Genomic DNA, 25,349 nt, shown 5'->3' on the forward strand with positions numbered 1-25,349 from the left:
GTGCCAGGAAGTTGGGGGAAAATGACTAAACTGACCCAGTATGCAGACGACACTATGCTTTTCATCTGCTCAGGTCAGTCTCTTGGTCACGCCTTGAGCCTCGTTCATGTGTTCGGTAGGGCCTCCAGCGCAGCACACAACCTCAGTAAGTTGGTGACCAAGTATTTTGGCAGCTGAAAGGCAAGGAAGGAAGTCGCACGTGGTCTCACCCTCTGTGACAGATCTCTCAAAGTATTGGGGGTCAACTGCTTCTCAGATGGTGCTTCAGGAGAGAGGACTAACGATGTTTTTAACCTCGTCTGAAAGGGGCTGGTATGACTGTGTGTGTAGGGAAGTGGTGTATCTCAGAAAGAACAGTGGGGGAGGGACATTTCTAACTTCCCTCTCAATCTTGACTGTCTGTTCTTCTCACAGCTCTGCGTGTGCCTGCCAGCTCCCCTTGAGTTACCCCAACCTCAGCCCCAAGGCTGAGACCCTGCTGGCCCACTACAGCCATACTGTGAAGTGGAGTAAGTCCATCCTGTCAGAACAGAGGCCCTGACCAAGCGGAGAATCTTTTACAAGCCTTTGTTTGGTAGAGTAGGGGTCCTCAGGTAATAAACAGGACACATGGGCTAGAATCCAGCCCAAGGATTTGGATCACCGGCTGCAGGCCTTGAACTGGCAGGGCCTCCATGGTAAGCAAGCACTGTGTTTTGGTTGATTAACCTGTAAACTTATTTAACAACAACAGTCTTGTGTATCTCATGCGTTTTACATTGTTTGTGATCAACTCTATTTTAGTCCCAAAGTCACTGATTTTATTCATTTTAGAGATTTGTGTGCCCCTGATTTAGCTTGACCCTTGTGTAGAGATATGAGGTCAGTGTGTTCCTCTTTTAAAGGTTTACATTTTTAATGTCTTGTATTTAAGGTGACATCTTAACTGTTTAATGGCTATAGTTATTTTAATTGAATGAACATTGGTTTTATGAATTTTTGATTATGGTAATTTTATGGATTATTGCATGGTTTTATTATTAACAAAGTATTTGCCGAAATGATGACATGTGGGATACCATTGTGACATCACACAGTAAGTGTGCCAGTTAAATTAACACTGCATGGTGTTTATATGGTTCCCACTGATCACTGTTACATTTAAACACTTTACAGAGTTTACTGAGTGTTGTTCTATAGTGTTGAACTTTATTAGCTCTTAGAGTGTTCAATTGACATCATAGAGTGTTAAATCACTGTGACTCCACCTCTTCCCAGATTGCAAACCCATATTGGTGGCACACAGGTACAAAAGTGGGTGGCCCCTATCTGCGCCATTTTAATGTGCAGTCATTTGATCTCATTTGGGCAGTCTGCTACTGGGTTTGATTAACCGACCATCAGGAGAAAGACTCTGACAAATATGGCCTTTTCTCTTTTCATGTGAACTTTATGTCAAGTTAGCTTTGATTTTCCAGCACATTTCATTTTTTCAGCACACTGTGTTCATGAAAGCTGAACACGTGCTTCTTCTTCCTAATTCTTACCTTATTTGTGCTTTATAGTTGGAATGTTAGACGAAGAACACTGAAAATGTTCATTAGTTTTTTTAAGCATGAATAAGTTAGCAGGGCTCAGAGAAGGTGAGAGCTCCCCTAGTGGCTACAGGAGTGTGTTTTCCCTAAAGCAGACATAATGAGTGGTGGCCTCATTCCTTTTAGACGACAACTTTGGGTGGAAGAACAAATCAAATCATTTTGCTCATTTAATATTCAGATCTTTATTATTTTTAATTTTAGAAATCAAGGCTTATTATTTCAAGTATGGCATGCCGCAAATTAGTCTCACATTTTTCTGTTTGTCATTTTTTGGGTTCTTTGTGGTCTCTGAGTTGATTTATGCCAGGTGGTTTGTATCATCTAGTGATTATTTTGTGTGTGTGGTACTAAAGAAATTTTGATGGGCTTTTTAAATGGTTGATGTACTTCAGGTCTTTTCTGAAAATATCTAAGTATTGTAAGGGTTTTGTAGGGGAAAAGACAACGCTGTTGCGGAATCAGATGCAGAGTGACTTTAATATAAATGTTCTGCCCTCTGCGTCAAACGCCTTGCTTGACTCGGCAGTCAGATAACGTTTCCCAAAAGACAACAGACTCAGACGGTAATGTTTATCCTTTACTGTTGCTTATGGAATGACGTAAAACTGCAAAATATACAAATTACATAACGGTAAGTATACAAAAATAATGATATGTACACATACAAGCACGACTGGGACCTGCTTCCCTAAATCATAAAGGTAATACAATCATTTAAATAAAGAATAAAGTTATATATCCAACATGTAAATTAACATGGATATAACGTATATATATGTAGACATAAGTAAAATAATAATTGTACAATGTATACATACCGAATGTGCCTTCAAATCAACTTAAATCAGGGAGCGATAACAGCCATGACCATGTGCTCTTTGGTATTACTGCTAGACTCACATTTTTAACGTCATCAAACAAGGACACTAACGCTAAGTGTAGTACCAATCTTTGTCCAGAAGGTGGCACTAAACTGCAACTCTATACAAGGTTAAATGTGACTATCTCAATAGAACAGCACACTCCCCGTCTGGTATTCTAAAAATACCAAACTCTCTCTTCCTTTTAATTTTTAACATCCTGTTTAGGATCGTCATGGAGGAGTAGTATCATCTCATTAATTGGTCTGAGAAACAATTTGGGACCATCTTTCCCAATGATCCTCACTTGTACTTTCCTGACTCGTCCATCCTGACCAGGGTAAGTTTCCGTTATGATACCCAAGGGCCAGTCATTCCGTTTGGACTGAGAGTCTTTGAGCAGGACTATACATCCTTTGGAGACGTTGGGTTGTTGATGTTGCCACTTCCGCCTGTACTGTAGTGTAGCGAGGTACTGTTTACGCCATCTGTCCCAAAACATACTTGCAAGGCTTTGAACCATACGCCACTGTTGTTTGTATAGACCAGGCTTCTCAAAATTCCCAGGAGGAAGTAAGTCGGTACCAGACTTTTGGGTAAGTAATGTTGCTGGTGTTAAGATGAAAGGATCCGCCGGATCAGTCGACACAGGTATCAAAGGTCTGTTGTTTATAATGGCAGTGACTTCGGCCATAAAGGTGGAAAGTACCTCATGAGTGAGTTTGGAGGACGTCGTCTGAAGGAGCATAGAATCCAAGATCTTACGAGTGAGTCCAATCATCCTTTCCCACGCTCCACCCATATGCGATGAATGGGGAGGGTTGAATGTCCACACACACCCCTGATCTGACAGGAAACGTTCCACTGCCTTTTCATCCACATTAGAAGATATCTGTAGATCTTTACAAGCTCCAATGAAATTAGTTCCTCTATCTGAGCGAATCTGTTTCACTGGACCCCGGATTGCCAAGAACCTCCTTAAGGCATTAATAAAGCTAGAAGTACTCAGAGATTCAATCACCTCTATGTGAATGGCCCTGATACTTAGACACGTGAATAACACTGCCCATCTTTTATTTTCTGCTATGCCACCTCTTGTTTTTCGAGCAGACACTGACCAGGGCCCGAACACATCTATTCCCACATGTGTGAAAGGAGGCTCTGCACTGAGTCTGTCTTTGGGCAGATCTGCCATCTTTTGAGTTTCACTACCCCGCCTGAGTCTACGACATACAACACAGGAATGGATGAGACTGCTCACCCGTCTTTTACCTCCTATTATCCAATAGCCGGCAGATCTTATCGCACCCTCTGTAAGGTGACGACCTTGGTGATGAGTTTGCTCATGAAAGTGTCGTATCAGGAGTAAGGCTACATGGCTCTTACCAGGTATGATGAGGGGCCTCTTTTCTCCAGAGCTTAAATCGGCATTGAGCAGACGACCACCAATCCTTAAGAGACCACTTTCATCCACGAAAGGGTCTAGTTTCTGAAGCGTGCTAGTTTTTGGAAGCGATTTGTTCTGTTTCAGACACTGCAACTCTTCAGCGTACATTTCCCGTTGTATGGCTTTCACAACAACAACTTTGCTCTGATGTATTGTGTCAGTACTCAGGGGCAACTCACAACAGTGCCAACCCTTGCACGTTGGAGTGCTGCTGTTCGGGTCCTGCTTGTAAGAGCATGCAATGTGAATCAACTTGCCTATAGCTCTGATCAAACGACTCCAATCAGAAAATCGTTCAAAGCGTTTTGAGACAGTGGTGTTCAACACTGTTACATGTGTACGAATTTCTACATCCTGCTCAGGATCGACAAGTGCATAGGGAGCTTTAGCGACAGTCTCTGTCTTTGGTCGATGCAAAAATGCAGGTCCACTGAACCAGATTGTGTTTTGCAACTTCATGGGTGCTATGGGCCGTGTTGCAATATCCGCAGGGTTATGCTCTGAACTTACATAATGCCACTGATCTGGAGTAGTGCTTCTCCGAATTCTCTGTATTCGGTTGCTCACATAGACATGAAATCTGCGTTCCTCATTGTAGATATAGCCAAGAACAACTCGACTATCTGTGTAGAAGTTTATCTTGTCAAACTTAACAGCAATCTCCTCAGTAATGGTTTCCATTATGTTCACAGCCAACACTGCCGCACATAATTCCAGTCGCGGTATAGTGAGCTCTGGTCGTGGAGCTAACCTTGCTTTGCCTGCGATGAACCCTATATGACAGTTACCATCTGAGTCAACTGTTTTTAGGTAAGCGACTGCTGCAATTATTTTCTCTGAAGCATCAGAAAACACAGAGAGCTCTGTGAATTTGGCATCTGACAGTGATGTTGATCCATAACTTCTTGGCACTTGCACATGTTGCAAATCTTGCAGAGAGTTTTTCCATGACTCCCATAGCTCTTGATTGCTCACAGGCAAGGGTGAATCCCAGTCAGTAAAGTTTCCGGTCAATTCCCTCAATAGTACTTTGCCTTGAACTGTAACAGGAGCTACGAATCCTAACGGATCGTACAAGCTGTTTATCACCGAAAGCAGTCCACGTCTAGTACAAGGTTTCTTATCATTCTGAACTTGGAAGTTGAAACAATCCGTATCCAAATTCCAAAGTAGGCCAAGACTGCGCTGCGTGGGAAGTGAATTGACGCCTATATCCAGATCCTTTAATGCGTTGGCATAATCCTCAGACGGAAACGCTCTCATGACTTCCTTACTGTTTGAAGCCAACTTATGCAACTTCAAATTGGAATTGGCCAGCATGTCCTGTGTCCGTTTTAGCAAGCTGATGGCCATTTCTGGAGTGGCTAAGGATTTCAGTCCATCATCCATATAGAAGTCTTGCTCTACGAACTGTCTGACATCTTGTCCGAACTCCTTTTCTCCTGCTTGAGCTGCACGTCGAAGACAGTAAATGGCCACTGCTGGAGATGGGCTGTTGCCAAATACATGTACCTTCATACGGTATTCGGTGGGTTCATTCTCTGGGTTATTGTCACGAAACCAAAGGAATCTGAGGTAGTCCCTATCTGCAGGTCGAACTTTGAAGCAGTAGAACATTTGTTTTATGTCTACCATGAAAGCGACTGGGTCTTTGCGGAATCGCATGAGAACTCCAAGGAGACTATTATTGAGGTCTGGACCTGACAAAAGAACCCCATTTAACGAGACGCCTTTATATTGAGCACTTGAGTCAAAGACTACTCGAATCTGGGATGGCTTTCTGGGATGGTAAACTCCAAAAGAAGGCAAATACCAACACTGTTCTTTAGGACTGACCGGAGCAGCTGTCTCTGCATGATCATTTTGGAATAGACTTTCCATAAAAGCTACAAAGTCCTTTTCCATTTCTGGCTTCTTTCTGAAAGAACGCTTAAGCGCATTAAGACGTTCCACAGCTTGTGGACCGTTGTTTGGTAGATATTGTCTTGGCTGCTTGAATGGGAGTGGGGCGACCCATGAATTTTCATCATCTTGGTAGACTTCACTGTCCATAATCTGGAGAAATAGTTTGTCCTCGATAGATAGAGCTACTTTCTCATCATCTTTTGTTCTCTGAAATACATCCCATTCCTTTAGACCTTGAATGCTCTACCTGAACCAAGGCTCAGAAGGTGACACCTTCTGCGATTTCTCCTTTATGTTAAAATTATTAGGACATGGATAAAAATGCGTACACTGTCCATTTTCCAGAATGTTGGTGTGATAAGCTTGGACAAAGTTAGGTTTGTGAATTTTCCCAAGGCACATATCCCCAATAATTACCCACCCTAAGTCCAACTTTTGGGCGAAGGGGGCATTTGGTGGACCATTTACTTGTTTATGGGCTTTGTGGACCCTGATAATGTCTCTGCCTAATAGCAGAAGAATCGGAGCATGATGGTCAGGCCGTGGAATGTACCTTGCAAGATGTCTTAAGTGCCTGTGCCTACTGATCACTTCTGGACTGGGAATTTCCGAGCGATTGTCTGGAATTTCATTGCACTCTAGAAGCACAGGTAAGGGTAAGACTACGCTTCCATCAAAAGATTCCACTTGAAAGCCTTGAGCTAGTCTGCCTTCAGTTACCATCGTACCTGCACATGTTTTGAGGGTATAGGCTATGTTACATTCTGTAATATCAAACAAATCGAAGAATTCTGGTCTTGCGAGTGACCTGTTGCTTTGGTCATCTAGTATAACATATGCTTTGACCGCTTTCTCTGGATTATTTTCAGGATAGACTTTCACAAGACAAACCTTTGAGCAAGAACGTGGAAGTTGACTATTTCCACATACCTCTGTACAAGCTGAAGATACCTCTGGTACCACAGGAATGTCTTCATTCATTGTTTGAATCTCCACTCCCGGGTGTTTTGCAACAGTCGCCCATGGTGCTAGGCCTGGATGAAGCGCTGCTATGTGGGTAGTGCTTCCACATTCTGAACATTTAATGACTTTGTCGCAGTTCTTTGCCATGTGTGAAATGGAGCTGCAACATTTGAAGCATATGCCTTGCTGTTTGAGCAACAATTTTCTCTGTTCCATAGATTTCATCCGGAATCCTCTACATCTGGACAGTGGATGGGGCTTCTCATGCAAAAAGCAATGTTTAGCAGGATTTATCTTATTTTTGGGTTCAGTGGTAGCCGATGAATTCTCAGAAGAGACCTGGGTTTTGTGTGTCGCAACAGCTCTGGGAAAAACTGATTTATTTAACTGTTTGTTTGGTCTGCGCGACTCTTCCTGCACAGTTGTAAGGGAGAAACTTGGATCATTGCGCATTTTTGCTTGCTGGCATACAAAATCTACTAAGAACTCGAAAGGTGGAAAAGAAACACTATAGTCCTCTTTGTATTTAGATCCCACTGTCAGCCACTTCTCTTGTAAGTTAAATGGCAGCTTTTGTATAATTGGATTTACGCCTCGTGCTGTATCTAGATAGGAAAGACCCATCAGATCCCCATCCTGCATAGCTGCTTGAATCTCCATAAGCAAATCTCCCAGCTCACGCAATCTGCAATTGTCTCTGTTTGATATTTTTGGGAAATTCTCCAGTTTCCTGAAGAGAGAACTTTCTACCATTTCCGGTGAGCCGTATGTTTCATAAAGCCTTTTCCAGATAAGTTTGAGCCCTTGTGCTGGGTAGTTAATGTGGACAGCTCTGATGCGTCTTGCCTGCTCAGCTGACTCACATCCCAGCCATCTTACCAGCAAGTCCATTTCTTCGCTTGGAGAAAGGTCAAGGTCTTTAGTAACATTCAAGAATGATGCTCTCCATGCTCTGAAGTTCTCTGGTTTATCGTTAAACTGTGTAAGGCCAGTAGACACTAATTCACGTCTTGCAATGAACCTGACCACATCAGACATTTGATTATTTGCATACAAGTGAGTAGTTGGTGTTGTTTGAAAATAGTCATGTGGTACCTGTCTGTCTCTGCTCCTCTCTCCACTATCTTGACCTGCTGCAGCATATGTGTGAGGAACATCCTTTGGCGGCTGTGGGAATGCCTTACGTCGACTAGGGAGTGTAAGAGGCATACCAATAGACTGAGAAAAGGCATGGTTCTGTATGCTCTCCACATTAACAGCCTGAAAACTGGATGGTGTGGCATATAAAGCACTCTGACCTTCCTGCGGCACATAGAATGGAGTAGACGGTGGTTGTTGCTTTCCTGACACCCTTTTGTCCTTGTTATCATAAAACGGGCCATCCAGGACTGGCATCTCAGCTTCCTCAACATCAACTATCTGTTTTGATATGTAATCCTGCGTGCGTTCTGTTGCATCCTCTGTAGATAGTTCCATTAAACTGGATTTTCTTGTGTTTCCTAATTCTGCAGCTGTTTCTAAAGCCTCTGCCTTCGCTTGTATAGCAGCAGCTCTCTTCTCCAGTTGTAAAGCCTTTAATGAAGCCTCAAGTTGTGCTTGTTGTATTTTTAGCTCACTTTCTCTTCCAGCAAAAGCTATCTCCGCCTTAGTTGCTTCAGCCTCTGCTCTAGCCATTACAGCAGCCGTGATTACCGCTGCCGAGCCACGTGAGTAATGTGACGAACATGATGCCTTCGATGCCCGCTTCCGTGATCCAGACTTGGAGCTTGGATCAGACATTGTTGACAGACGCTCATGAGCTGACGTGCTCCCCGCCGTGGAGTCATAAACCGGAAGTTGATCGCTAAAGATATTCGTTTTACTGTTCTGCCCTCTGCGTCAAACGCCTTGCTTGACTCGGCAGTCAGATAACGTTTCCCAAAAGACAACAGACTCAGACGGTAATGTTTATCCTTTACTGTTGCTTATGGAATGACGTAAAACTGCAAAATATACAAATTACATAACGGTAAGTATACAAAAATAATGATATGTACACATACAAGCACGACTGGGACCTGCTTCCCTAAATCATAAAGGTAATACAATCATTTAAATAAAGAATAAAGTTATATATCCAACATGTAAATTAACATGGATATAACGTATATATATGTAGACATAAGTAAAATAATAATTGTACAATGTATACATACCGAATGTGCCTTCAAATCAACTTAAATCAGGGAGCGATAACAGCCATGACCATGTGCTCTTTGGTATTACTGCTAGACTCACATTTTTAACGTCATCAAACAAGGACACTAACGCTAAGTGTAGTACCAATCTTTGTCCAGAAGGTGGCACTAAACTGCAACTCTATACAAGGTTAAATGTGACTATCTCAATAGAACAGCACAATAAAAGAAGGCTGATATATCCAAGACGCTGACAGGATCGTTGTCGTGGGGCAGGCTGGGGTTGGGCGATGTGCGGAGTCGATCTTGGGGCTGGCAAGGCTCCTGGTCCGGGTACAGGTGCGGTCAGGCGATTCACGTCGGGCATCAGTGGGGCTGAACAAAAACTCGGGGGCAATGAGGCAGAACATGGGTCAGAAAACTCAGAGAAGCAGAAATCGGAAAACGCTCGAACTCAGAGAAAACTGTAGAAGATGTCGCATCAGAGTGCAAGATCCGATGGCTAAAATAGTCTCCCTTGATTGGAAAACCTGCAACAGCTTGCGGTAGATGGTTGCACAGAAAACCGGAGAAACTGGACAACCCGGTATAACTGCGCGAAACTGACAGCTCGTAAAAATGGAGAAAAGTGGATGATGGAATCCCCGGAGGCGTGGACTTCCTGACGTCAGTAGGGGATCCCCAGGGTTAATCCATGAAAAGTATACATTTATGTTGTTTGTTTCTACCACATAATCTCTGAGCTGAACCATAGAGGCCAACAAAAGGAAGTTAAGCTCTCTCACCCAGGCATTGACTAGCATCACAAGAGCAGATCCCACTAAGATTCATTCCTGCAGCTGTAGCAACCGTAATGCTATCTGAGTTTTTTGTACTCTTGCCCTATTTAACACCAAACCAGGAGCTGCATAGCAAAGGGAGTCACAGCTCTCCTAACACATTTCTGCCTATAATACCTATCAACCTTGTAATTAAATGGCCTTACATCAACAAATACACCCCCCCCCCCCCCATTAAAATACGTACCACTCTGGAAACACGTTTTGTAAATCTCCAAGAGTTTTTCTCTGATTCAATACCGGCATTAAATAATATGTAAGGAAAACAGCAAGAACAAGCTTTGTGTGGCATATAGAAACACAGAGCTGTACTGTAATTGCCAAAAACAATCAGACCTAAGCTAACATCCATCCATCCATTTTCCAAACCGCTTACCCTTCTGGGACGAGGGCAGTCTGGAGCCTATCTGGGAAGCAATGGGCACGAGGCAGGGAACAACCCAGGACAGGGGGCCAGCCCATCGCAGGGCACACTCACACACCAGTCACTCACACATGCCCTCCTATGGGCAATTTAGCAAGTCCAATTAGCCTCAGCATGTCTTTGGACTGTGGAGGGAAACCGGAGAACCCGGAGGAAACCCCACGACGACACGGGGAGTACATGCAAACCCTAAGCTAACAAAGCTTCAATATAAAACTAGAAAAGACCATAAGGTCGATTTTGGTAAGAGGCTTTTCCGTGGTGGTAGAATACTCTGGCATGGCTCTTATGATCCTCATTTGTGTTTCTGTGTGCATAGTAAGATGGGGCAGATATGGGCCACCCATATGGGATTGCAGTCTGGGAAGCGGTGGAGTCACGGTGATTAACACTGTATGGTGCCAACTGGACACTATGAGAGCTAATGAAGTTTAACAATATAAAACAACACTCAGTGAACTCTGAAAAGCGGTTAAATGTAACACTGATTGACGAGAACCATATAAACACCATGCAGTGATAATTTAACACTGGTACATTTGCTGTGGAAGTTGACGTGATCACATTCTGACTAGTATAAAAATGAAAAATAAGCCTGCATCTACCGGATGTGAAACAGGAGCCCAAAGCACATGACCATCGGGGAGAGCTGAATTTGCACACAGACTCGCCGATGTTTAACTCACAAGTTGGCAGTGAGGTTAACACGTTGCTGAAATGCAGGCAAACCGTTGCTGCAAAGCTCAGCATCATATCTGCAATACTCTGCTGATGCGTGAGATTTCTATGTTGTGCCTTGTACACTTTAACTTGCAGTATTATGATGTGTGAAAAGCTCATGTGTACACAAAACTTAACATACAAGCCTGACATGTTCCTATGAATTTAATAAAATTTTATATTTAATAAAAGCCTCCTTGTCTATCTTTTGCTTTAATATTTATTTGTTACTTATATGTGTGAAAACAGCAGCCTCTCGAGCCAGACACATGAGTAGCACTGACCTCTATGGTGTCTCTGAAATGCACCCTTCTCGTCGAGCACTAGGGGAACCTGGGGGTATTTCTCAATATGCGTGCTTGACCATACTTATGTTCTCACATACCCATTTTATGCCATCTTCCATTGCTGAAGACCAGGTCCAATACTCAAGAACGAAAGTATGGAGGATGGTAAAAATCCCTGAATGTGGTTCTTGCCCCACATTAAATGTCAAGGATTCATCAGGTGCGTCCTCACCAAACGTTACCAATCCCATAATTCATTGCATCCAAGTTTGTTCTTGGGAGGAAAGTTGCCAAGACCACAAGTCTGACCTTTGTGTTCATGGTACTGAGAAATATCCTGGGCCTGGAGTCTTAAAAAGAAGCCTGTCTTCTGGTACACTGATACAAAGAGCCTGCAGATACTGGTTACCGCACCCACTTGGTCATGTAGCCTCGTTGGTGAGGTGGGGGGAGGGTGATTTCAGCATAAGACTGCTGATGTTTAGCTGTTCTGAAGAACATGGCAGGAAGTGGTTTTGAAAGTCGTCTGCAAGGGTCCTGAGGTCCTCAAGAGACAGACTTAATGCACTGATAGAGAGGGAGAGATATAGACAGGGAGAGACAAAGAGAGACATCAGCCCCAAGCAAACTGAACCACGCCTGGGGTCCTGAACTGAAGCCGGTCCCTCAGCATTCAGCTGGTCAGCAGCACAGGGAGGCAGTTTTGTGTAGGTATCATTCATATCATTCATAGTGATGTCAAAGTATGGGGGGGGTGTAAACTTCATTGGGGTCATCAGGTGGGCACTTCATATCACTGGTGTTTCGGTGATGAGCCCACTATACCTCCAGAGGGCTCATCGGCAATGCCTGGCGTTCCAGGTGTGCCTCCCTCTGCTTTCAATCCTCCTGACCCTCTGTTGTTACTTTAGGGCCCAGGAGTTGTCTTGCCTTTTCACCCACAGCCATCGGCTTGCATGTTCTGCTGCTCCTGAGAGGGCTTTGATAGCCTGTCATTGGGCTTGGCCTTGAATAGCAAGATCCTTAAGTAGACTGATGGTTAACTTGCCCATGAAGCTTCTGCAACCAACTTCCACTGGGCAAATCTTGGCTTTCCAACCACGCTGTTCGGCGTCTGCTGCTAGGTCCATGTACTTTAGACTCTTGCATTCATAGGCCTCCCCCACAGCATCCTCCCAGGGAACAGTGAGCTCTTTGATGCACACATAGCGGAGTGTCGAGGACCAGAGCACAAGATCTGGTCTGAGGTTTGTTGTGGCAATCTCTGATGGGAAGCAAAGCCTTTGATTCAGATCAGCCACCAACTTCAACTCTCGTGCCCCTCTGAGCTGGCCGATGTCTGATGTTGTAGGAACTATGGCTGGCTTTGCCCCTTCTCAGATGACTGCTCTAGCAGGTGCAGGATGGAATGATGGAGGAGGCACGGCATTGGTCTTTGTCCGACTGGTCCTCAGAGCAGCTGCCAGGCACTTCGGAACTTGGTTATGCCGCCACATGTACCGACCCTGTGACAGGCTTGTTTTGCAGCCGACCAGAATATGCTTGAGGTTTGCAAGGGATGGACAGAGGGGGCACGTGGGGTCTTCTCCGTACCATTGGTTGAGGTTAGAAGGGGAGGGCAGGGTATCGTATATGGCCCGTTGAATGAAGCTCATGTGAAATGCCTCCATGCCCATCAACTCCCTCCAATAGAATTTCCTACTCTCGACACCCTCCCATCTCATCCACTGCCTTGCTGAGCTGAAGTTGCCTTATGCATGGATGGTTTGCTCTCCCCAAGGCCGAGGCCTCCCCTCCTCTGTTGCACTAATCAAGTGATGTCTCTGTGTCTGAGGTCTGGCTCTGCCTGCTGAATAGCTGCAGTTGAGGTCCACTTCTTTCCGGTCGCAAGAGTAGGATCTGCTTGAGCCACACAGGGGTCTCTGGATCCTGTGAGTGTCATCTCCAACATCACTTTGGAGCACTTGAACTCCTCTGTGATGCTGGAAACAGGAAGTTCAAGCACACCTCTTCCATACAGCACGATGTTACTGAAGCATCTTGGGAGGCCCAGCCATTTTTGGTCATATGAGCTGACCACCCTCTCAAGTTTCTCAACCTTTGAGATTGGGACCTCATAGATGGTCAGAAGCCACATGAGGCGGGGTAATAGTCCAAATTGAAAAAGCTTCATTCTGCCTGGGAGCATAGTCTTGTTGATACCCTCCAGTCCCTGTATGGTTTCTTCCACTTGTTTGGTGTCCCTGAGGGTTGCATCATATCAATATCCTCTTTACTCTTTACTGGCTTCTCTGACACTGTTGGTCTGGGCTCCCCGTAAACTTAAAACTGGTGTTCCACCAGCCTTCCCTTAAAGACTGAGATGCTCCTAGACTTGCTCGGCTTTAGTTCCATTGGAGCCCACTGGATGTTCTCTTGCAGCTTGTTCAACAGCCGTTTAGCACATGCCTTGGTTGTGGTGAGTACGGTCACGTCATCCATATACACTCGTATATCCATATATGGGAGGGATACGAAGACTAGTTTTGAGCTTAGGCCCCCCTACCACCCACCGAGAGGCTCGGATAATGTCCTCCATCGCCATTGTGAAGACGAGAGGTAAGATTGTGCACCATACCATTATCCCTCTTTCTAGTCGTTGCCATGATGTGGTGTGTTCATCTATAGACAGGCATAGCTGCATATCTTGGAAGTAGGATTTGAAAAGGCTGGTGATTCCTTCTGGGACGCTGAAAAAGTCAAAAGCTGTCCATAGGAGACTGTGAGGCACTGGCGAGGTCCAAGAATATGACATGGAGGTCTTTTCCACCCTTTTTGGCAGCTTGGATTTGATGCCATATCATGTTGGTCCAAGCAGCCTGAGAAGCCTGGAATGCCTGCCTTCTGTATTGAGGTATCGATGTAGTGGTTCTTCTCCAGGTATACAGTCAGCATATGGGCCACAACACTGAAGATTTTGCCTTCAACATTCAATAGGACTGAATAGAAATGACATGGAGAATACAGTATGAAAGCAGTATGAATGTGCATATACAGTATACAGGGTAAGTAAATTAAGCAAGTCATATTGTGCAATTTAAGGCAAGTTGTGCAAGAATGTAATACGTGTGTAAAAGTCCACGTATGCATAGATGTAGACATATTTACATAATAGCAGCCATAATGGGATCGGAATGAATAAATATAAAGTGTTATGTAGTGCAGTGCAGGATGTGCAGTAGAGAGTCAAGTGTGGGGGGTGGCAGCGTGCTGTTCAGGAGCCGGACGGCTTGGGGGAAGAAGCTATTGCACAGTCGTGCAGACCTGCTCCTGATGCTGCAGAATCTTCTTCCGGATGGAAGAGGGATAAATAGTTTGTGGGTGGGATGGTACCGGTTAGTCTAAATGCTGGTGGCCTTACGGATGCAGCGGGAAGTGTAAGTGTCCTGCAGGCTGGGGAGAGAGCTGCTGATAATGCTCTCAGCAGTCTGCACAATCCTCTGAAGTTCTCTGAACGGAGCTGTAATCTGCATTATACTCTTTCTTTTTCAGAGATACCTGGTCTTAGAGGAATGTCATACGAGGAACGGTTACTTGAGCTAAATCTGTTCAGTCTCAAGCAAAGGAGACTGAGGGGGGACATGATCCAGGTATATAAGATTCTAACAGGTTTGGATGCTGTTCAACCAAATAGTTACTTCAGCATTAGTTTAAATACACGAACTCGTGGCCATAGGTGGAAATTAGTGGGAGAACATTTCAAGCTGGATTTAAGGAAGCACTTCTTTACACAGCGCGTAGTCAGAGTATGGAATGGCCTTCCTGATAATGTAGTGCAAGCTGAATCCTTGGGTTCCTTTAAATCAGAGCTAGATAAGATAACGACTCTGAGCTATTAGTTTAGTTTTCCCCAAGCGAGCTTGATGGGCCGAATGGCCTCCTCTCGTTTGTATAGTTCTTATGTTCTTATCATTAAAAACAGACCAGAACTTTCTCAGGCACAAACGTCCCTGTATCTACAGCCCCCTGGACCAGCCTGCCCCCAGAACCACACAAACACGGGTACGAGAGAGTCCAACTGGCCCCCCAGGGATTGTGTTCTGAGAGCCTAACTTAGCAGCTCTTGTGTTCTGCTAAACTGTCAGTGCTGTGCTGTGTTCACTCACTTCCTCTGTGACCTGCTGTTTATTTCTGTATTTCGTGTGAATCTCTGTGGTGAACAGAGTCCAGCATTAAAGGACCAGCAGGTAGTTCAGTACAAACTGCTCCTGCTATAATATCCGGGTTATAACAGAGCAGAGCTGTGAGTGTGAGATGTTGTTAACTTCACACTTTTGGCTAACAGGCTTCAGTATCTATATTTCCTTTTGTGATCTGACTCTCAACGTAGTACTTAACAAATTCAGCCTTGTATTGGAATGAAGATAGCTTCCTAAAACTTAAATCTGCTTTAAAATGTTTTTCGGTCTCGCATTCCTTTGTAAGTATGAACGATTTAACATTTCATGGTGTTTTTGATATTTTAATGTTTATAGTGTTTAGTATTTCCAGATATGTCTCTGATCGATGTTTATGTTCATATTAAATATATCAAACATAACTACAATATTATTACAAAAAATACAATCAAAATTAAACTGAAAATGCTGATAATAATGTCAGTATTATTGGTCGTTAATGATGTAACCTGAAGAAATGACGCCATAGAGCCGAGGCTGTGATACTGAGAATAACGCGACTGTTTGAATACAGAGATGCTGACTATTATCTTAATTTCAATAAAATGCAACAACGCAAGTTAATGTTTTAAAGGAAAGGTTGATATTTAAGTCTCTTCAGGGGTGAAAGCCTTTTACTCACTTCTCATTTATGGTACAAAGCCTTTCACACAATCCTCAACACTTGTAGGAATTTATAAACAGATGTGATGTGAGACAGAAATAATCTTAGAGCATATTGTTCATTTACAAACAGCTTCTTACTAAACATGTGAACCATTTTCTTTGTAATGACAAACAATTCAAACTTTTCTTGATTTTAGCGGTTGCAGATTCAGGGTAGTAATGTCCCAGGGGATGCAGGTCACTATTTTAAATATCTTAATGCAGAAGTCTGTTTATTATTACCACAACACTTTATAGCTTAATTCAGCTTTTATTAATATCATATTTACTCTGTTTTCTGTGTCTCCAGGTTGCAGTGCTGCTCTGGTGACCCAGGCTGAGAAGCCGGCGGTGATAGAGGTCCTGCCTGGAGGAGCAGCCACTCTGCCTTGTGGGATCCCTGTAAATACGGAGGTTTACTGGTTTTCCCTGCAGTCAGACCACATACCAGTCAGAGTCATGGACCTTAAATACAGAGCTGGATATGATGTGAATCCTGTTAACATCAGAGATGAATACAGAGGGAGGCTGTTTCCTGTTTCACACTCTAACACACACAGTCTGCAGCTGAAGAACATCACTGAGGCAGATCTGCTGATCTATTGCTGTATCCAAAGCAGTGATCTAAAGTTTGGAAACTGTACAAAGCTCAATTTCACAGGTAATTTAATTTAATTTGATTCAATTCAACGCCAAGTGACTCAGATTATGGTAAATGTACAACTATGGGGCGCCAAGTGTCAAGCTCATTTTTGTGTATAAAATACATTCTGTGCCATAAAAAACATTATTTAGTGACTAAATCAAATAATTCTTTCCGGCATTCTGTCCACAAGAGCAAAAAGACTTTACTTTCTTTCATGCACAGAAATAAAAAAGGAATGTTTCATTTTGTTGACAGAATTGGTATCAGCATTTTGCATTTCGTGGACAGAAGAAAGTCTTTTTGTGGATGAAATTGATTCTGTGGAATCACAAAATGCCTTTCGTCAGGAGAGGGGGGTAGTACCTTCCAATGAGCAGTAGGCGGAGAGCTGGCTTTGATTTTGCAGACGCATGAAATTACGTTTAACTTGCATTTAAATCTAATAAAAATACAAATGGGCTCATACTTTTACTGTTGTATGTACTCATTTGTGTCACAATTTTTTTAATTACATTTTTGTATTTTTAAGCCAAGCCAATGAAAGATCTCAGCGCTGATTCTCTCCATTTGTACGCTATGTTCCCATGCCATTTTCCCCAGAATGACACTGTGCCTGATAGTTCAGATCAGACATACTGGGTAGCCTGCCTATAATATGCAACAATAAAATGGCGAATATGAATGGATTAACACAAGGAGTCACAGACTGTCTGCCGATCCTCGTAGAATCGCTGACGTAGCTACAGTTACTCAACCCTATTACAGGCCTCTTTATTTAACATACACATTCTTGCATGGATTGCGGCAGCTACAGGGGGATAACTCTGCTCTCAGTGGCAGGTGAAGTCCTTGCTATTGGTCATTCTCAATAGGATCCATCATCACTTGCTCACCTGGGTTTGCTCAGTCTGCATTTGTACCTAAAAAAAATCTACCATTGACTGCATCTTGGCACTAAGGGGTCTCATTGAGTACAAACATGAATTTCAGCAGAATTTCTTTGCAGCATTTGTTGATTTTCACAACAGTTGATCAAGCTGCCCCGTAACACATTGTGAGACTTCATGGGATCCTCCCAAAGTTGCTGGAGAAGATGGCTGACCTCAAACCTGTTACTGTGTGTGCTGTGCAGAGTAGGGGCAGAACCTCTGTGTTCTACCAAGTTGATTCTGTGTTCTTGCTATTCTGCTGCATATTCTGTTCAATGCTTGCATGGACTGGGTGTTGAGCAGGGTTACGGGGTCCAACAACTGTGTGGAATCTGTTGGTGAAGAAGGATTCACTGATCTTGACTGCCAATGATGCTGTGATCTTTGTGGAATCAATGGAGGGTCTGATCAGAGCTCTTGAGAGACTGACTGAGGATACTGAATGTCTGGGTTTGCGATTGTCTTGAATAAAAACTAAGATTCAGCCCTTTAATGATCTCTTGGGCACAGCCATCCTCAGTGTGTCTGTCCATGGAAATGTTGACCACATCCAGAGGTTCAGTTACCTTGGCAGAGACATTCCTGTCTGGTGACTCTTCTTATGAAGTCAGCAGATGGACTGCGAGAGCATGGAGGGTCATGAGGTCATTGAATACTTTTGCAAAAGGACAAAGGTCAAAGGCTTCCGAGTCCTGCTGTTCCCTGTTTTGCTGTATGGCTGTGAGACATGGACTCTATCCAGTGATTTGAGATGAAGACTGGACTCCTTTGATACTGGACGGTCTTTGGGTAACCTGACCTGTCCGGCGAGGGAGCAGATGACATGGCATATTAGATGGGCAGCCCACTGTAAGGTGTTATGTCACAGATTTGGTGTTATGAAGGCTAATAAACATTTTTAACCAGAGTACTGATTCAATTAAGGCTTTGAAAAGTCTTATATTGAAGTCTAGTTGTACAGCTTCCCTGGTGGTTTAACACTGAATTTTTAGTACAGTAAGTCCCTGGGTTAAGAACGTCCAACCTATGAACTTGCAATTTCTGCTACGTTGGGACGGGGAAGCAGGTGAAAGGAGCCATGAATATAGGCAAATGGGATTTATTGAGGGAGAACAGGCAGACATGCAACGTGAATGACAGACCTGGGGAAACCCCCCCCCCCCAAGGCACGCATCAAGGGAAGCGATGGACAGGACAAGACTGGGAAAGCAGGACATGAAAAACAAGACAAAAGAATCACTGAGGCACAGGGAACAGAACCGAAACACAAAACAAGCACAAGGGCAAAAGCCAGGACAACACCCAACACAAGACGAGAAATGCAGACAGGCAGACCAGGAAGGGAGACACAGGGGAAACACCAACGGATGGGACAAAAGGACCGAGAGTGAACACGGGACAGAGGGACAAGGAGCAGAGACAGGAGGGACAGATGGACCAGGAGCAAAGACAGGAGGCCAGATGGGAAAGATCGAGGGGTAAAGGGGAGCCAGAGGGAGTCACAGCGGGCAACGGGCGGCAGCCGGAGGCAGGGACGGATTACGGACCGGGCCAGCGGGGCCGCTGCCTAGGGGCCCTTGGGGTGCAGGGGGGCCCCTAGCCCAAAACAATTTGCAACGCTTATCAACAATGTATTTTCGTTTGTCTATTTTAGAGGGCCTACATTCTTTGATCCTCTGCCTACAAGGGCCCCTGACCCTATAGGGAGGGCGTTTGGCTGCCAAGGGCCCTTGAATTGTGGTGGTTTTGGTGGTGGTGGTGGTGGTGGTGGGGGGGGCCCTCGCGAACGGTTTGCCCCGGGGCCCACACGACCCATAATCCGTCCCTGGCCGGAGGGGCCGCAGGCGACCGAAATGCCAAAGCTGGAATGACCCCGGGAGGCCGGGAGGCAGGAGCTGAAGGGGACCACGAGGGGGCCGAGGAGGAAGTCAGAGGGACCAATGGAGGGGGCAAGGAGGAAGCTGCAGGGGGCACCAACGGAGGTGAGGAGGGAGCAGAATGGGACCACGGAGAAGGCAAGGAGGAAGGGAAAGCCGCAGCAGGCGACAGCGCAGCCACAGCAGACGGAGGCGCCGTCCATCGACGAGTTATAGTGGAGGGCCCTGCAGGCGAATGACGAGTCAAAGTGGGGTAACCCACAGGCGGCCGAGGAGGGGTCCCACGAAGGGTCCCACTCGAGCTTGGACCACTAGCTGGGACCTCGGGCGGAGTAGGCGCCTCAGGGACGGGAGGAACAGAGACAGGAGGAGCGGGCGGAGCAGGGACAGGAGTGGAGGTGGCGCCGCAGCAGGACAGAAACATCAGGCGCCGGCATTGCCCCTTTTAGCACCCATGTATGATATAGCAGGGGGGCAGCTAATTCAGCCCACTGGGAGCAGTGCTAGGGGGCGGTACCTTGCTAATCAGGGTTTGATTTTTTCAATTGATTTTAAGTGTGTCTCTATAGCCATTAGACCACCACTGTACATTTTATAGTGCTGTGACACACACGCACAGACACACATACACACACACACTTCGTTTCTCTTTCTCTAGTACAATACTGTAGTTTTCTTTTATAATTACTGTATTATTATTATTATTATTATTATCCATCCATCCATTTTCCAAACCACTTATCCTACTAGGTCGTGGGGGGTCCAGAGCCTATCCTGGAAGCAATAGGCACGAGGCAGGGAACAACCCAGGATAGGGGGCCAGCCCATCGCAGGGCACATTCACACACCATTCACTCACACATGCACACCTATGGGCAATTTAGCAAGTCCAAACAGCCTTGGCATGTTTTTGGACTGTGGGGGGGAAACCGGAGTACCCGGAGGAAACCCCACGACGACATGGGGAGAACATGCAAACTCCACACACAAGTGACCCAGGCGTCAAGCAAGCAGGCTGAATGAGCCATGAACACTGTTTCGTATACAGAGACATGCGCGTTCATCCCGCTGTGCTTCTCTGGAGACACAAAACTGCCTCCCTGTGCTGCTGACCGGCTGAATGCCGAGGGACCGGCTTCAGTTCAGGACCCCAGGCGTGGTTCAGTTTGCTTGGGGCTGATGTCTCTCTTTGTCTCTCCCTGTCTATATCTCTCCCTCTCTATCAGTGCATTAAGTCTGTCTCTTGAGGACCTCAGGACCCTTGCAGACGACTTTCAAAACCACTTCCTGCCATGTTCTTCAGAACAGCTAAACATCAGCAGTCTTATGCTGAAATCACCCTCCCCCCACCTCACCAACGAGGCTACATGACCAAGTGGGTGCGGTAACCAGTATCTGCAGGCTCTTTGTATCAGTGTACCAGAAGACAGGCTTCTTTTTAAGACTCCAGGCCCAGGATATTTCTCAGTACCATGAACACAAAGGTCAGACTTGTGGTCTTGGCAACTTTCCTCCCAAGAACAAACTTGGGTGCAGTGAATTATGGGATTGGTGTCGTTTGGTGAGGACGCACCTCATGAATCCTTGACATTTAATGTGGGGCAAGAACCACATTCAGGGATTTTTACCATCCCCCATACTTTCGTTCTTGAGTATTGGACCTGGTCTTCAGCAATGGAAGATGGCATAAAATGGGTATGTGAGAACATAAGTACGGTCAAGCACGCATATTGAGAAATACCCCCAGATTCCCCTAGTGCTCAACGAGAAGGGTGCATTTCAGAGACACCACAGAGGTCAGTGCTACTCATGTGTCTGGCTCGAGAGGCTGCTGTTTTCACACATATAAGTAACAAATAAATATTAAAGCAAAAGATAGACAAGGAGGCTTTTATTAAATATAAAATTTTATTAAATTCATAGGAACATGTCAGGCTTGTATGTTAAGTTTTGTGTTGTAAGTTCAGCATGTTTTTGGACTGTGGGGGGAAACCGGAGTACCCGGAGGAAACCCCACGATGACATGAGGAGAACATGCAAACTCTGCACACATGTAACTCAGGCGGAGACTCGATCCTGGGTCCCAGAGGTGTGAGGCAACAGTGCTAATCACTGCACCACCATGCTGCCCCATTATTATCCAACCATCCATCCATCCAGCCATCCATCCATCCATCCATTTTCCAAACCGCTTATCCTACTGGGTCACGGGGGGTCAGGAGCCTATCCTGGAAGCAATGGGCACGAGGCAGGGAACCACCCAGGATGGGGGGCCAGCCCATCGCAGGGCACACTCACACGCCATTCACTCACACATGCCCCATTATTATAATAATAATAATAATTATTATTATTAATAATAATAATAATAATAATATTGTGCTCTTTTTGTTGTGTTTAAGATGTTTCAGTGTATTTGGAAGTGTTTATTAAGTGTTTTCCATGCATAGAAAGGTAAAATACATACTGTACACCCTATATACTAAGCATTTGAATAAGAACTTGAAGTACTTGTTCCGACTTAACAACAAATTTGACTTAAAGACAGACTTAGGATTGGATCTCTTTTATAACACTGTCTAGTTGTGTCTGGCTAACTGAAGACCTTCATCAGTCAAGCTATCAGTCCTCACTACGGCTGCCGCTTTCGATTGTAAGAAATAAAGGAGGCTACCCCACCCTCTGATAAAAGGGTAAAATTTTTGGGGGGGTTGATCATGCACTCCGGGGCAAATCGTCTCTCATAGTAGTTCAGAACAGGACACAGCATTTAATTCTTCAATGCAGGGTGATTTAAGGTCCCATGAAAGCATTTCGTATTGGGTCCCCAACCCAGATAAGTCACATTCCTCATATTCCTTAAGTATCTAATCATCTGCTAAACACATGAGATGAGTTGAGATGAGATGACATTGAAGTCCAAGGGTTTAATGAGGCAGAAAATGTTTTGCTCCACTGAAGTTTCTTTTATAAACCTAAAGGTGGTGCTGTTTTACACAAAATGCATACATTTCTGTTCTGTTTGTAACTTTTTGTCCGAGTACCATAGCGTGGACCATTTTTCCTCCTTTCTATACCTGTCGTCATGGTTTTTTCAATCACGGATGGATGAACATGTAAGGAGGGACTGGGGTTTATCGGGACAGGAAAGCTGGACCTGCATCCTCTGTCTTCCTGGGCAGAGAGGCAGGGGCTGCCCATGGAGCAGGTGGCTAACAGGTGGCTTGGAAGTCATGAACATGATGATTATACTCTGATGTTTACAGAACCTCCTGGAGGCCAGTCCACTCCCCACCCTCAGTCCGAGACCCTGAACCCTGAGCCCTGTACCCCTGACCTCCTGCCTTGGATTCTCCTGCCTTGTGTCGCCCTTCTCACTGGTACCATCTCATCACTCTGCTGCTATTTCTATCATAACCAAGGTCAGACATATTTGATGTCACTGTGTTATGTGTTCCCTGTCTGTTTGGTCTGTTTGCATCTCATTCAGCCCCAGACTGGGCCATAGCAGATGTGCAGTCTGTTAGGTACAGACACTATACATTTCCTGTGGGCTGTGTGTTAATACACTGTGATACAGTGTAACTCTGACTTTCTTCCTTAGCTAAAGGCCAGTGGGGCTCAGTGGGTCACACCTGCAGGACTGCTGAGCAGTGAAAGTGCCAAAGTTACACCCAGTATCAGCTGCCTTAGTGTCACTCTTTATATAAAATATTAGTAGCTTAAATATTCAGGCATACATCAGCTGTGGCTGGAAATCTTTATGTCTGACCATTGTTTTATTGTATTTCCTGTTTTAATACCTCAAACCTGCGGCCAGTCTCTTTGTAACACAAGTGTGTCCAGCATGCAAGGTGCAGTGAGACAGTGTGAGAGCAGCAGCCCTTATCAGCAGGGCTGGTAGAGCACCCTGTGCACTCTGTGAATGACGTCACTCTTAACTGTTTCAGCGGCGCTGAGGAAGAGCTCTGACTCACAGCAGAGGGGAAGCAGGACCAGCCGACATGATGAGGTACTGTCACTGACAGGGCTTTCTGTGGCCTTCAGACCACAGCGGAATCGTCTCTCTTCTTATCTATAACAAAATAAACTTCACCAGGTGTTTTCGTCTTCTTTTGAAAATAAAACATTTCTTTACAGGAAAAACTTGAGGTCCAGTATGTATCAGTGAAGTTTAAATCATCCATGAAGCAAGTCCAAAAGAGAGCAGAGGATGAACAGGATACTGTTTATGCCGGAATTAAGTGACAGGCATGAAATGCTGAGCAGAGAACAGAAAACAGACACAAGGAAAGATTCATAAACGGGAAGATTTAGTGTTGAATTTGAAGTTATTTTTGAATTTATTGGAATTGTTTTTATTTATTGACTAGTTAAATTTGGCAAGCATGATTATCCCGACTTGGACATAACCAGATACTGAATAAAATTCTACAAATTGGTTACCGCAATAAGCTTGTTACTGCACTGATTTGTTCAGCTCATTCAATGACCATGGTGCAGGCTGTGAGTAAATACAGGTGCATCTCAAGGAATTATAATATCATTGAAAAGTTAATTTATTTCAGTAATAATTGAATTCAAAAAGTGAAACATATTAATATTAAATTAAGGATGCTATATTTTTTGCCTGTGCCATTTTCATTTGTTTAATTATATAAAATATTCAGCTGAATCAATAATCAAAAGCAAAGCCTGATTTGTGTAAAATATGGAGCATGCAAGGGTTGCATGGTGGCGCAGTGGTTAGCACTGCTGCCTCCCAGTAAGAAGGTCCTGGGTTTGGTCCTTGTTCTTTTCAGTGTAGTTTGTATGCTCTCCCCGTGTTTACGTGGGGCTTCGGTTTCCTCCCACAGTCCAAAAGCACGCAGGCTGGCTGATTAGCGAGTTTAAATTGGCCCTGTCGTGTATTGGCACCTGCCCAGGGTTGATTCCTGGTATAGGCTCCAGTGGCTTGTACTACGAAGCGGGGTTACTGGCTTATCGGGGTAACTTGTTGGATTTAAGGTAGTCTGGGTAAAATGTAAGTGAACAAATATGCAATCTATTTAAACTGTGCTACCTTAAATCTGACTAGTTACCCCGATAAGCCAGTGACCCCGCTTCGTAGTACAGGCCACAGGTGACCCCCCAGTTGGGATTAAGTGGTTACAGTGATGGATGGATGGAATAAACAATTATGGATTCCATTAAACTTTTGTCAGTTTCAAGTCATTTCAGAGAGAGTTTTGTTTTTTGTGGAAGGGAACCAACAAATTCATCCATGTGCGTGTGTTTGTGTGTGTGTGTGTGTGTGTGTATATATATATATATATATATATATATATATATACCTCTCCTTGAGCCGACACCTTATCGTGGTGGAGGGGTTTGCATGTTCCAGTGATCTCAGGAGCTATGTTGTCTGGGGCTTTATGCCCCTGGTAGGGTCACCCAAGGCAAAGGTCCTGGGTGAGGAAACAGACAAAGTGCGGCTCAGAAGATTCCTATGAAGGACAAGATTTTGGACTCACGGCTTCCCTTGCCCGGACGCGGGTCACCGGGGTCCCCCCCTGGAGCCAGGCCTGGGGGTGGGGCTCGAGGGCGAGCGCCTGGTGGCCAGGCCTACACTCATGGGGCCTGGTCGGGCACAGCCCGAACAAGGCACGTGGGTCCCCCCTCCAATGGGCTCACCACCCATGGGAGGGGCCATAGGGGTCGGGTGCGATGCAAGCTGGGCGGCAGCCAAAGGCAGGGACCTTGGCGGTCCGATCCTCGGCTGCAGAAGCTAGCTCTAGGGACATGGAATGTCACCTCTCTGATGGGGAAGGAGCCTGAGCTGGTGCGCGAGGTCGCG

The 25,349-nt window shown here is 45.0% G+C and overlaps 2 protein-coding genes across 5 annotated transcripts; one reads left to right on the forward strand and one right to left on the reverse strand.

Annotated features, from left to right (window-relative positions):
- The first annotated feature begins 428 nt into the window (after positions 1 to 428).
- Positions 429 to 23,967, forward strand: LOC125740878 (uncharacterized). 2 transcript variants are annotated; one of them, XM_049012684.1, is made up of 5 exons: positions 429 to 677; positions 16,372 to 16,722; positions 22,780 to 22,935; positions 23,464 to 23,525; positions 23,654 to 23,967. In XM_049012684.1, exons 2-5 carry the CDS (start codon positions 16,521 to 16,523, stop codon positions 23,759 to 23,761), a joined length of 528 nt encoding a protein of 175 aa, XP_048868641.1. In that variant the 5' UTR covers positions 429 to 677; positions 16,372 to 16,520; the 3' UTR covers positions 23,762 to 23,967. The 2 variants fall into 2 exon arrangements, with proteins under 2 accessions (XP_048868641.1, XP_048868639.1); XM_049012682.1 differs by lacking the exon at positions 429 to 677 and adding an exon at positions 15,531 to 15,658.
- Positions 2,058 to 9,149, reverse strand: LOC125740869 (uncharacterized). 3 transcript variants are annotated; one of them, XM_049012652.1, is made up of 3 exons: positions 8,948 to 9,149; positions 6,720 to 8,734; positions 2,058 to 2,182 (listed from the first exon to the last, which is right to left on the reverse strand). In XM_049012652.1, the coding sequence occupies exons 2-3, from the start codon at positions 8,529 to 8,531 to the stop codon at positions 2,165 to 2,167; spliced, it is 1,830 nt and encodes a 609-aa protein (XP_048868609.1). In that variant the 5' UTR covers positions 8,532 to 8,734; positions 8,948 to 9,149; the 3' UTR covers positions 2,058 to 2,164. The 3 variants fall into 2 exon arrangements, with proteins under 3 accessions (XP_048868609.1, XP_048868607.1, XP_048868608.1); XM_049012650.1 differs by lacking the exon at positions 2,058 to 2,182 and having other exon boundaries at positions 2,301 to 8,734.
- Positions 23,968 to 25,349: the final 1,382 nt, after the last annotated feature.

The sequence above is a fragment of the Brienomyrus brachyistius genome, chromosome 4 (genome assembly GCF_023856365.1).
Source record: "Brienomyrus brachyistius isolate T26 chromosome 4, BBRACH_0.4, whole genome shotgun sequence".
NCBI classification, from domain to species: Eukaryota; Metazoa; Chordata; class Actinopteri; order Osteoglossiformes; family Mormyridae; genus Brienomyrus; species Brienomyrus brachyistius.

Excerpts from the sequence above, each read along its gene's own strand:
- LOC125740869 (XM_049012650.1), bottom strand. The coding sequence starts at position 5,936 with ATGGACAGTGAAGTCTACCAAGATGATGAAAATTCATGGGTCGCCCCA.
- LOC125740878 (XM_049012682.1), top strand. The coding sequence starts at position 15,634 with ATGTTTTTCGGTCTCGCATTCCTTT. Across the intron at positions 15,659-16,371 it reads TTTCGGTCTCGCATTCCTTT|GTTGCAGTGCTGCTCTGGTG; the intron begins GTAAGTATGAAC and ends CTGTGTCTCCAG. Across the intron at positions 23,526-23,653 it reads GGACCAGCCGACATGATGAG|GAAAAACTTGAGGTCCAGTA; the intron begins GTACTGTCACTG and ends ATTTCTTTACAG.